Source organism: Cimex lectularius, unplaced genomic scaffold (assembly GCF_000648675.2).
Source record: "Cimex lectularius strain Harlan isolate CLEC.00 unplaced genomic scaffold, Clec_2.1 scaffold3, whole genome shotgun sequence".
NCBI classification, from domain to species: Eukaryota; Metazoa; Arthropoda; class Insecta; order Hemiptera; family Cimicidae; genus Cimex; species Cimex lectularius.
Genome location: NW_019392688.1, coordinates 1,631,394 through 1,645,090, shown reverse-complemented (window position 1 = coordinate 1,645,090; position 13,697 = coordinate 1,631,394). Strand labels below are relative to the sequence as shown.

Below are 13,697 nucleotides of genomic sequence, written 5' to 3'. Positions count from 1 at the left end.
TTAAAGCAACGGCGTATTTAGCCCCTTAGGTCGTGGGTTCGAATCCCGCTCGTGACACTAGCTTTTTCATCTCGACCAAGACCTCAGAACTAATAAAAAATTCGTCAAACATTCAAAATCTGGCTGAATATTTACTTTTTTTTTAATTTTGAACCTTGACACGCTTGATGCTGTATCTGTATCGACGGGCACTGCCTCAATTTTGATCAGTGCCAATTTCGATTTTCGGGTACAAAAGGTACTAGGCATTCGGATGAGTTCGACGGTCGCGCCGTTCCCCTTCTTCTGTATTTGACAGTCAGTGTTTCATACCAAGGCCGCCGACTCAGATAAAAACCGAGTTAAAGCGGTATGCCACATCACTGACCGTTCAACTGTCCGACTTGTCTCTTAAGACCGAAGGGACTTTTTAACATGGAGTAAGTTTTGCGTCTTGCTTTATTTTCGTTTAAATTTTATTTTATTTATTTTTATTTTGAATATTTATACATTTATTATAATTATACCTATATTTATTAAACTAATAGAATCTCGTGGATTAGGATTACGGTCAACGTCCTAATCGACGAGGCTCTATTATAAAGTAAAGGCCAGTAGATCTCATGAAAGATATTATATTTATTAAACTATAATAATATTTTTAGATAACTGTTAGGCATTTCAAATGCAATATTAATTTATATAAAAAACTAGATTATCTTATATTGATAATATTGTTGTAGTTCTTTTATTCTTAGGTTGTTTACGAAATGGGCTGCCTATTAAAGCAGGCAATGTATGAATTATCTGTTCACACACCCATTCGAGAGTTTTGTCACTTTATTTATTCAAGAATTAGACTTTCTCTCTCCTCTTGGGTTGCTATTTATCAATTTTAAAAAAATTATTACATTATTATATTACATTACAGTTTTTAAAAATACGTGTTATTAAAATAATTGTAATAAGATCATGCTAAAAGAAAAATTACTAAAAATATAACTATATTTATTGGGTTTTGAATGTAAAATATTTGCTTATGCCTGGCTGAAATTCTGTTATCCTGTTGATGACTCACACCCTATACAATGATTTCATTGAACAAGTTTATAAATAAGCATAAATGAGATTTTTTCAATGCTAATGCAGTTTAATTCTAAATACAAATTGAATAGTAAAGTTTCTCTCTTGTATAAAAAAATCTTATAAAATATTTATATGTCAGAAAGAAGTTAAATTTATACTGGCTGAGAACAAAAACTAAACATTTTATTGGTAAAACATTTGAGTATTCTTGGCTGAAATCTTGTCGTTTTGAAACAGAATTTGGTTATTTTGTAAAATTCACACTCTTCATAATGATATCATTAAAGAAATTTAGAAATAAGCATAAATGACATTTCTTCAATTCATAATTTAATGCTAAATACAAATTGAATAGTAATAGTTTCTCTCTTGTATAAAAAAAATTCATATAAAATATTTATGTGTCAGAAAGAAGTAGAAATTTATAGTGGCTGAGAAGAAAATCTAAACATTTTATTGGCAAAACATTTGAGTATTCTTGGCTGAAATCTTGTCGTTTTGAAACAGAATTTGGTTAATTTGTAGATAATTCACACCCTTCATAATGATATCATTAAGCAAATTTAGAAATAAGCATAAATGACATTTCTTCAATGTCATAATTTAATGCTAAATACAAATTGAATAGTAATAGTTTCTCTCTTGTATAAAAAAAAATTCATATAAAATATTTATGTATCAGAAAGAAGTAGAAATTTATACTGGCTGAGAAGAAAAACTAAAGATTTTATTGGCAAAACATTTGAGTATTCTTGGCTGAAATCATGCAGTTTTGAAACAGAATTTGGTTATTTTGTAGATAATTCAAATCCTTCACAACGATTTCATTAAACAAATTTAGTAATAAGCATAAATTATAATTCTTCAATTACAGAATTTAATACTAAATATAAGTTCCATAGTAATAGTTTCTCTCTCTTACCGTTCTTACAAAACAACAAAATATTTTTGTGTCGCAAAGAAAATTCTTTATGTTAAATTTATTCTGTGAGAAGAAAAATTGTAAAAAATTTTAAAATAAGGTTTTTCTGTAGCCTAAAATAAATGAATTACTCAAATTATGACTCGATAATTATGCAATTTTTTCAACATCATCTCTTGTTTTGAGGTTTATAGATAAGTACTGCAAGAAAAGACTTTTGGTTTCTGTCACCTCAATAGGTATATCCTTTTGGGTCAAATGTATGGTCTATTATAAATTTATCACACTATTATATAGTCTCCCTAGAGATAGACAGTTATAAAAAATATCAAAATATTAATTTTTTTAAATGAAATAATACTAATCTAAATTGTTAAATGAGACAATTTGCAATGCAATATGTACAATCTTCCATGTATTGTCAAATCCCTAGGGAGATAATATTTCAAAAAAATTTATTAATTTATTTTCTCTTCCCAGTTACTTTAATGTCTCTTTTAATTCTATATAGGAAACATCTGAGATCTTCCCTATAAAATTTAAATTTCTATCACATTTTAAATTTATACTCAATTATATGAAGTAACAGTGTTAATATTAAAGAAAGTCTAATGGCATTTTTAATAAAGAAGATTTATGTAAATGCAATAAATACTGAATTATTTTAATAACTACAAAATTTATTGAAGTTGTTCAAATTCGAATTTTAAGTTTATTTAAAAGGTTAATTTTTGAGTTAATCAGAATATAAGGACATGTTTAATTATATTATTGATAATTTGCGTTTTCTTCGGAGTATTATTAGGTAATTAGTTACCAATTAGCTAAGCTGTAGGGTTGTACATATTGAAGCTCTTACCAGTTTCCTCTTCAACATCATTGTAAAATCCAGACTCCTCGGTCTCCAGTCAGAGCTTCAAAAACGCTACAAAGAAAATAAATGTATATGTTGTTCCAGTTTAATAGTTACAACCTTGAACCGCAGAAATAAACAATCGCAAAAAAAATAAATAAAATAAAGTCGTAATTATCCAAGATTTATTATCGGTTTCACAACTTTGTGAGAAATTATTTAGTTTGTAATGAAACTTTTTTTCTAAATTACATTAATATATTCTTTTTCTTTTCAGATTAAATTACTCTGTAGTTCCTGTAAAGGATCTTTCCTCTAAAGACTATGATGGAATTGTTTTTGTCTCTCACAGTCTGAAAGAGGAAAATGTTCCAGATCAGCTTAGAAAAGTTGTTACTGAAGCAGCTGAAGTAAGTTTTGGTAGTATTATTTTATTATATACGTAGAGAAAAGACAAACTAAATTATAATAAGTGTAAGACTATGGAATTTTTCAATATTATTGAACCAGAATTTCAGATTTAAATTTTTCGAGATAATTTATATACCCCTTAAAGGCCCTGGGCTCTCATGACAAGATAGGAAATCCTATTTCTTTTCTTTATCATTTTCTAACGGAAATTCCTCAGCCTGTCACATGAAAGAGAATGATTATCAAATTCAACACACTTTAAGTTGCAATCTACATAAAAAATGAGATGAAATGTGTACACAGAAGTGATTAATTACCACTTCTTTATCACTAATTTCAACAAGATCTATCATGCTATCAAACTTTTTTTTCCTCACTTTTTATCTTACATTTTGGTCCCAATCCACTTAAGAAAATAAGTGTTTTTAATTTTGAATAAAATTAAAATATTCGAGTATAAATTGGTTGTATTATAGGGAAGAATGCTAGTTACTCTTTTATATAAATTTGATATAATTTTAAATGATTTTCAGTGAAATGTAAGTTTTCAAAATAGCAACTATTGCTTGTTGCATGGTTTTACGACTGGCCTTGAATTTCATGTAAACACACCAAGTGGAAAAATACTGTTCTTAGTCATTTTTCAAATCATTTTCATCTCATTACTTATTCATTTATTTATTTTTTTAAAAAGAAGTTTATCCAAGATGAAAATGTTCATTTTTATTGTACACTAAAATGTAAATAAAACATAACGGACACTCGTATTTTGTTGTTTATTTCAACAGCAGTCCCTGAGGTTCAGCAAGGCTAGCAATAGGATAAACAAAAGTCGGTTACAAAAAATAAATAAAATTAAATATTTATCATTGGTAGAGCATTGAAGTACATATGTAAAGACCCTGGGATTGAATCCTGCCTATGACTCGATTTTTTGTCTTTTCAAAAATCATCTTATGTACTAATTGAAAGAATAATAAAGAACTATAAAAGAGTATAACAATTAAAATGAGATATTTGATTGTTAATATTGAATTTTTACATTGCATTCCATTATTTAAAGATATCACCGTTCACTAAGTGCATTTTTAAAAATTTCATTTAGTTTGAGTTAATTTAATTTTGAAATTAATCTTCAATAGAGAACTATTTGGTTTTTAGTTGGACAAACATGTCCATGAGACAGTGTCAGTCCTTAAAACTGATCTGCCAGCAAAAAGACTAGTTTACTCGCCAACAGGGCCTTTAAACTCTGACTACCATGATGTCCGATCCTATGGAGAAGCTGCCAAAAAGGGTGTTTTGAGGTGCAATTTCAATTTGAGTTTAAAATTGATAGAACCTGTTTCAAATTACTGTATTATTCTAGGGCATTGAAAAGTGGAGTTAAATGTCCTTTGGTTGTGCTCGTCAGACCCAGCCAGTTTCCGAAGGCTGATTTGGTTACATTGTTGGGTGTTATGGAGGGACTTTATGTTGTAAGAAACTTAGTACCATTAGCAGAAAGTAAGTTGAAAAAAAAAAAAAATGAACCGAGAATATTTTAGAATCTACAACACCGTGAAATGTGCCCTGAAGTTTCACCAAAAGTAAAATCCCTTGGCGTCTGGAGCAGTGACCATTCAAGACTTTTGAAAGTCGTTGATCTCGCAAAGACACTTGAATGTGGAAGGTAGTATAATTGCATATTTTGTAAATTAAAGATTAACAATTGGTTTTTGTTCTAGGGTTGTTGCCAGAGATGTAGGAGGAGCAGACCCTGAGCGTATGGCTCCAGCCAAAGTTGAAGAGTATGTTAGAAAAGTATTTCCAGCTAGTTCTGGTGTTAAACTGGAAGTTATCACGAACGAAGACACATTTCTTAAAGACTATCCATTATTCGCTGCAGTTAATCGTGCTGCCAGTGGTAATAATAAATACCATACTTTGTAATAGCCTTCGTCAAATTTGAACTATATTACAAGTATATTTTTCTAGTCATTGACAGGCATAAGGGCAGAATCTTATATTTAACTTATGAAGGATCAGATGTTCAAGAAACACTGTTTCTCGTTGGAAAAGGTGTAACTTATGACACTGGTGGTGCTGACATTAAAGCTGGAGGTTTTATGGCTGGCATGTCAAGAGACAAATGTGGGTCAGCAGCAGTAGCAGGGTTTATGAAAGTATGTTATAAATATTTTATCCCCGCCTTATACTAAGTTGAATTAATTTTTTAGGTTTTGAGCCTTTTAAAACCAGCTCATCTCAAAGTTGTCGGTGTGATGAGCATGGTACGGAATTCTGTGGGGGAGAATTCGTACGTCGCAGATGAAATGATCAAAGCAAGGGCTGGAGTGAAAGTAAGAGTCGGGAATACAGATGCTGAAGGAAGAATGATAATGGCTGATGTTCTGTGCCATGTAAGCTGTCAAGCCATGGTATTTTGTTTATACAATGTTAACTTATGTTGATGTCCTTCAGGTCAAAGAAATGGCACTTAAAAGTAAAAACCCTCATCTGTTCACTATTGCTACACTCACTGGTCATGCTAGCAGAACAGTTGGAACTGGATACACCGTATGTAGTCTTTATAATTATTCTTATATATTTTATATTCAACATGCATTTCCTTCCTTATTATTTTATTTTCAACATAGAACTAATCAGAAAATCTGTGTTTTTAGATAAGTTTAGATAATGGTCCAGCAAGAAACGTCAAAAATGCGCAGAAACTGCAAGAATCTGGTGATGAACTAGGGGATATGGTAGAAGTTAGTACAATAAGACGAGAAGATTTTGAAACGCATAAGGGTAAGTCAACAAGTTGTTTTAAAAAGTGAAACTATAAAATAATTCACTAATTTCGTGGTCCGCTTGACCAATTAATACATTACAATTAATTAAGGTTTTCAGTTGAGACGAAAAAAAGTTAATGCACGAGCAGGATTCGAACCCACGATCTTCAGCTGGATACACCGCTGCTCTGCCACTTGAGCTATCGTGACCTCGATCCGTTCGGACATCAACTTCCTATCTCAACCCCACCTTATGGCAAAAAGGAGGGAAAACTCATAAGGTGGGGTTGAGATAGGAAGTTGATGTCCGAGCGGTTCGAGGTCACGATAGCTCAAGAGGTAGAGCAGCGGCGTATCTAGCCGAAGATCGTGGGTTCGAATCCCGCTCGTGCCATTAACTTTTTTTCGTCTCAACTGAAAACCTTAATTAATTGTAATCTATAAAATAATATTGTTGGTTCTCAATTGTATAAAGGAACATTAACAATTTTTAAATGATAGGAGTTGTCGAGGGTGAAGATGTAATTCAAGCATTAAACCTTCCATCCACTCAAAGCAACAGAGGGCATCAGGGACCGGCTGCTTTCCTAATCCTCACTTCTGGCCTTGACAAGGTTCATTATTATTGCTGTTACAATAAATTTTAATATCTAATCATGATTTTTGACCATTTTAGCATGGACTTGATTCAAAAGAGCCACTTCGCTATACCCATTTGGACATAGCAGCATCTAGTGGTCACTTACCGGAATTGGCAACTGGTGCTCCACTACTCGCCCTTGCCAATAAATTCTTGTCACTTTAAGTACCCCTTGATGTACTAACATTATCAATCAACTAAAATATGTATAATAAATACTATACTATATCAAAATAAATTGATAATCGCATCTATTATGAATAAGCGTTTTTGCCTATCTATCCTTCCATCTTTTCCATTCTAAGTACTGTGTAGAGATTAGTGACCGTTAATCGATATCTGAATAACTATTCTAAGTACTTTTTTTTGATCAAATAAGATAAATTGCATAACATTAAATAGTTTAATAACACATTTATAATATTACAATATTTATTTATAAGTATACTAATAAATTAATTCATAACTAAATGTAATCCAAAATAAAAAATTTAATTATTTTTTAATTAATGCAATTTTTGAAACATATTTTTTATGTTTAATCCAGAAATCAAATTTGTCAAACCAAAAAACATTAGCTAAAATTATTTTGGTGGATTAAACAACATAAAACTTTTCACAGACTGGCTGCTATGTTAAACAATTTTATAACTTAATATATATAATTCTGAATTTAAATGGATTTCAATAAAATATGTCATTTCATGCTTTTTTTTAGTTTTTTCATTATTATTACAACATTGAGCAACATTGATTTGAATATTTTCAGTATTTGAAGGAAATTACAATTAGAATTAGAAATTTTAAGTATTTTAATGTCATTTCCTGCTATTTTTAATTTTTTATTTATTATTAAAACATTGAGCAACATTGAATTGAATATTTTCAGTATATGAAGGACTAGTACTTTATTTCTTGACACAGCCAATATTTTATAATTTGTAAAATCATTTAAATGAAACATAAATTTTATTGTGCTGAGGCGGATTTAGTTTCGGCATGTTTCGCAAAGATAATCGTATTCCAAGCTGCACAGTGAATCTTGGTGGCGATCACTGCGTCGGGCATGTCCAATTTTGTCATTTTGTCAGTGAACTGATATTTCTCTGAGCCAAGTTGACCCCACTGGTTCCTTCCACACCCCCAGGCTTCTCCGTTATCTAGAAATAACATCTTGAAATGACTTGAAAAAGCGAAAAAAAAAAAAATTTACCTAGTATGGAAACAGTGTGTGTCGTACCACAAGATACAGAGTTTACAGTTACATTTATCCCTTGGGGCCAATCGACTGCCCTAGGTTCAGCCAAAACACCAACTTTTCCCTCCCAAGAATCACCTAATATTTTTCAATTAATAAATTCTCAATTTATTTAGTAAAATCAAACATTTACTATTTATACAGGGATGTCCGAGCTGCCCCTCTTTGTTCCATCCCCAAGTATAAACATCTCCGTCTGCGGTTACAGCAGCTGAATGCCATCCTCCTGCACTTATGCAACTGACTTTAAGCCCTGTTAGGGCTTCTACTTCTGTTGGTTGTTTGCAATTTTCGAGGTTGCCTAGACCTAACTGGCCTCTCCTTAAAAAATACACAACATTGAAAAATCATAAATTTAACAACACTGTGTTTATTTGTGTATGAGATGCATTTTATGGAGTCATCTATAAGAAAGCCCAGTAAAAGAAATTATTTTCTGAGAAATTAATTGTAAGAAGAAGAAGAAGAAGAAGAAGAAAAATAACTTTATTCTGGGACTGGTGTCCCCTTAGAATAATTTACATGAGACAAAATATAATAACCTTCTATGAAGTCACATAATTTAAAAAAAAAGGAAAAAAAAGATAGATGGAAATCGTGGCACAATGTATGCCAGTAAGGCGGGCCAGAAGAGAAAATTACGAGGTATATTAAAAAATAATAAATGTTATCGTGAGGTCTCTGCTTGGAGGGAGAGGAGGTGATTATAAAGATGGGATTTAAATGAGGAGAAGGAGGCAGCGTGACGAATAGATAGGGGAAGGGAGTTCCAGAGTTTAGGGGCTCGGATCAGAAAGGATCTTTCGAAGGTATGGGTTGTATGTTGCGGAAGGATAAGGTCGATTGGGGATGAGCGGGTTTTACGGGTGTGATGTGAGGAGTTGAATTGGAGGGATTGGATGATATAAGGAGGACGACGAGTGTGGATGGACTGGAAAAGAAAGCAACCTAGGAAATACTGGGCACGGAAGGAGGGGAATAGCCAGGAAAGTTGGAAATACAACCCCGACACCCGGGATCCCCGAGGGGTGCCGTACACAAATCTTACGCAACAATTGAAAATACGCTTCAATCGCGCGTTCTCCCTCTCCGAGAGACCACCGTATGCCACACAGCTGTAATCGAAGAAGGGAATTATAAGGGAAGATACAAGGAGTTTGCGGGTGGAGAAAGGTAAGAGAAGCCAGGACCGACGGAACAGGCAGAGGGAGGCGATGGAAGAATCAGTCAATTGTAAGAACTCTGTATTAATTGTTTGGGTTGTAGGCTGGTCCATGTCAACATTTATTTAAATAAATAAGTTAAAAATAGTTGTTAATATAAGGAATTATAAAGAATTTAGTGGGGCTGTAAAACTGACAGTTCGCCATTCCAGTAGGTAACAAACTTTTCCTAAAAACCTGAGGGTTTAGAACGTGACAAGCAAATAATCCCAATAAAAACACAAAAATATCACTAGTTATTTATCGAGGGAAAGTTGTGTACGTATTAGACAGTGCTTTACAGTTGAGGGTCGCCATAAAATTGTGATCGTATTGGCCAGATGGGCTTTGTGCACCCTACACCATAAGGCAAAGAACCAGAGGGCTGCGTAACGGGTGCACCTTCAAATTACAAGGTGTTACATGGATGGCCAGGTTGCAAGAAGGGTAGTGACCAGATCCAATATTTTGCTTTTCCTTCCCTTCACCCTTGTCTGGTAACCTATATGAAAGGGGAGGATTGGAAAAGCAATAACACAGCAAGACTCAGGTGTGTACTCAGTCAGTCAACAAGAAGAGAGGTCTTAGTCTGCCAGAGTCGAAAGCACAGTCAGACAGCCAGAGTTGAGAACACATTCAGACAGCCAGAGTCGAGAACACAGTCAGACAGACATAAGAGAGGACTAGTCAGATAGCCAGAGTCAAGGACTTCGTCAGACAGGCAGAGTTGAGAACAAGTCAGACAGCCAGAGTTGAGGAATCAATCATACAGCCATAAGAGAGTACTCAGTCTAACAGCCATAACAGAGGACTAGTCAGACAGCCAGAGTAGAGAACACAGTCAGACAGCCAGAGTTGAGAATACAGTAAGGCAGCCAGAGTTGAGGACTCAATCAGCAAAACTCAGTTAGGGACTCATATAATTGCCAGAGTTGGAGGACTCAGTCAGCCAAAGCCAGAGAGAGAAATCCTGTTAAGGCTCCAGGAAGCAGTGAATAAGAGAAACTAGAAGATTCTGAAGGCTGGGGAAACTGGTGTTGGCGAGTGTCATTTGGGGTAAATTTTTTTTGCAAATAAGCTGCTTGAAGGTAACAAAACAAATAATATGATTCAAAAATTTAGTGCCATAATCTTAATGCATGTGACAGCTTTCATCATGCCTCGTTCAAAAATTAATCATTAGACATAACAAGTAAATATTATTTGTACACTTTTTTTTAAAGATTTGCTGATTAGTTTATTTATTTTTTAATTCAATTTCAAAATGAGTAATATTTACGTTCCACAACCCCAAGTGAAGACCCTTCCATCTTCACTCAAAGCAACAGCATGCTCGAGGCCACAAGCAATATCCTTAATCGGAGGGGTTCCAACTGGGAACTTCATAAGCACCGGAAGTGTGTATACAAGCCCATCTGTTGTAAGTCCAACTGTTAAAGTGCTACCGCAGACAACTTTCATCACTTTTAGACGATAGGCGCTCTTATCCAATTTCTCAACAGAGCTGGAAGCAATTTGTCCAGGCATGGTGCCATCTTGTTCAGTACCTGTAGAATCAGCAATTGAGCCAGAAATGCTTTCCTCCTCGTTGGTTCCAGGTGGTGGAAACAAGTAGTTAAGAAGACGCCATTTGCCTGAGCAATATTCCCAACATTCTCCTTTTTCACTTACAAATATCCATCTCGACCTAGTCCCTGATGCCTATCAACAGAATACATTTATTTAAAATTGTTTAACAAGATAATATAGTCATTTTTAAACTATGGTTAAATACGGCTTAAACTAACCTTATTGATCCTATTTTTTATTCTATATTTATATTAATAGTTGTCTTAAAAACTTACCATAGATTGTCAGATTTGCTTACTTATTCATCTCAATATGTATACAACTTTCTTAAGAATTTTGAATTAATTAAATTATGAATCGAGTTTTAAACAATACAAACAAAAAAACTCAGATTTATTTTGACATATATTATTTCTCTTTATTAAATATGTAAAAAGTTAGTTATAAAACTATCAAAAATTGATACCAAAACTGTGAAACTTTTTTTTAAAGAATGAGAAAGATTGGCTAGAATCCTGGAAACTGGAATAAATTGTTCTCTGAAATAACTATTAATTATGAAATTAGTTACGACAACCCCTTAGGACAAGCATCCTTCTACTACATACTACCTTATCCTCAAATTCTTCCTAACAAACCTATACTTCCAAATGACCCCCCTCTTCCTCTTTTATTTTTCCCATTTTAGCCAGTGTCCAAGGATCGATATGAACAAGCATTAATGAATCCTCTATAAACTCAAACAGGGTGCCTGAACTGGCGGGGGGAAAAAATCTGCAGAGTGAGGTTCAGCAAAGAATACTCAGGCATAGAAGCCGGTGTTCAACAAGGGAGCATTTTTGGTCCCACCCTGTTTACATACACTGACAATACTGCAATCTTGCCTTCCAGCTCACATCCTACCCAAGCCACCTCCACTGTACACCAACTACAAGGAAATATCAATACCAACTCGTCCTAGGTTCTTACTACTCTGATAGGACTAGAACAACAAAAAACTTTAACTAAATAAACCAAAAATTGTGATAATTAAAAAAAAGTAATAATATCTCAATTGATTATTCTTTTTACCTGAGGGCTTGGTTGAGATGAAAGTGTCACGAGTGGGATGACTCTAACTTTTTCATCTCAACCAAGATCTCAGATAGAAAGAATAATTAGTATGATCAATTAAGACAGCAAAACCTATACGAAGTAATAACGTAACAAAAGTTTACTTCGACCACTCTGGACATACAGGATGGAACTGTGGGGTTCCACCAACCATCCAAATTCTCAAATCACCTTACCACATTAAAAATTGCTTCCTTGGATATAAAGACCTTAGACCTTAGGTATAAAATGCTTAACAGTCTTCTTGACAAAGATCCAAACTGGCATTATTTAACAAAAAATTATTATAGAGATCGTCCTTATAATTTGGACCTACAGACTTGAACTATATGGGACAGCCAAGTGTACCAATCTTAACAAAATCCATTCCCTAAATTCAAAATCTTTCGCACAATATCGATGCTCCACTCTATGTCACCAATCGTACTATCGACTCCGATCTCAACATACCCTACGTAACAAACCTGGCTGAATAATTTTACTCCAAACTATCCCCCATAGAACTACCCTCATAGAAGACTGAAACGCAGGTGCCCAGGCGACCATCTGATTTTGTAACTTTAGCAACTCTAGGGAGAGCTGTTGATTTCAGGCCATATGGCCAATTTCACTGGATAGGGGTCATTCAAATCAATCACACCAGACATTATACGTATATAATTGTAAATAATATAATTTTTGCTTATAGCATTTTGTATGCAGTTGTAAAATAAATAAATAAAAGATGAAAAAAATTGCAATCCTGAAAAGTTGTGATTTTTTTTAATTATACTGTTTTGCACCGAGGGTGAAGATTGGTGATCTGAAAATTTTGATTGTGATATTTTCAAAACTATTTTTGCTACAGCTATGTATTTCTTACTTTCTATTTTACTTTCTACCTTTTTTTTTTTTTTTAACCTACAAGAATAACATCTTGTAAAGTAAAACATGTACCTTTATTGAACTATTTCTATCTTGCTATTTTTTGTGTATGTTCATTCATCTTCAAAATCCATAAATGTAATTTACAAGTTAAAATGTAAGCAGTACAACCATTGAGGAAATTCATGCAGTACCTGGATGACCGGTTCGACAAAGGGCGGATTGACTGATTTTGACTTGACAAGGACTCCATCCAAAAATCCATTAATGGTCACGCCATTCCCTAGTGAAAATATTTATGAAACAACATAATACACCAAAACAAGAAACTGTGCGGTACTTCTCACGACCAGAACGTTGCTCCAGGTCACATAGACATCCCTGATATCTTGACATGGGCTCCGGATAAGCTTTGTCACGACGTTGTCTTCTTTATTCGACCCAGAAGTTTCCTTCTCAATCAGACAATTGAGCTGTTCGAACTGGTTGAATCCGCAGACAAACAGCATGGCCATTCACAGTAATTGTTTACTGTAAACAAAGATTATGTCATGCTCAACTCCCGTGGATGACCCAACGGGTCCAACATGGACGACATTCACCTCTTAAAAAAACGCCATTTTCCGAGAATCGACTCTTTTTCTGAAACGTTAAAATCACCCGTAAAACCTATGCCATTATATTGATTTACATTTAAATAAAATTATATATTTCGTTCAAATGCAATACAAGTTTTAAATAAATATTTTTTTAAATAAATAAGCTAAACTGTATATGTTACATTTTCTCTTAAATAACTCCTTTATTTACAAAAATTACGCCAAAGAAAATTAAGTCTAATAAGAAAACAATAGAAAAATATTTTATTACGTACCTATGAATTTTATTGCATACAATCTTTGATTTACAGTATTTATTTACATAGTTGTATTCAGCTGGTTTCAGGGCATTAAAGGCATCTTTTTCACCTAGTGATCACCCTTGATTTTTTTAGTAAATACTGGCAATCATTATAATTTTTGT

At 33.4% G+C, this 13,697-nt stretch overlaps 2 protein-coding genes across 2 annotated transcripts; one reads left to right on the top strand and one right to left on the bottom strand.

The window, feature by feature from the left end:
- The first annotated feature begins 311 nt into the window (after nucleotides 1-311).
- LOC106662237 (putative aminopeptidase W07G4.4) lies at nucleotides 312-6,929 on the top strand. Its single transcript, XM_014386154.2, has 12 exons — nucleotides 312-419; nucleotides 3,118-3,250; nucleotides 4,413-4,558; nucleotides 4,621-4,729; nucleotides 4,799-4,923; nucleotides 4,979-5,157; nucleotides 5,229-5,416; nucleotides 5,471-5,653; nucleotides 5,715-5,810; nucleotides 5,918-6,044; nucleotides 6,530-6,642; nucleotides 6,705-6,929. The coding sequence occupies exons 1-12, from the start codon at nucleotides 415-417 to the stop codon at nucleotides 6,831-6,833; spliced, it is 1,533 nt and encodes a 510-aa protein (XP_014241640.1). The 5' UTR covers nucleotides 312-414; the 3' UTR covers nucleotides 6,834-6,929.
- Nucleotides 6,930-7,559: 630 nt separating this feature from the next.
- On the bottom strand, nucleotides 7,560-13,286 carry LOC106662239 (ultraviolet-B receptor UVR8). Its single transcript, XM_014386157.2, has 6 exons — nucleotides 13,015-13,286; nucleotides 12,869-12,957; nucleotides 10,408-10,829; nucleotides 8,060-8,247; nucleotides 7,882-8,004; nucleotides 7,560-7,828 (listed from the first exon to the last, which is right to left on the bottom strand). The coding sequence occupies exons 1-6, from the start codon at nucleotides 13,187-13,189 to the stop codon at nucleotides 7,638-7,640; spliced, it is 1,188 nt and encodes a 395-aa protein (XP_014241643.1). The 5' UTR covers nucleotides 13,190-13,286; the 3' UTR covers nucleotides 7,560-7,637.
- Nucleotides 13,287-13,697: the final 411 nt, after the last annotated feature.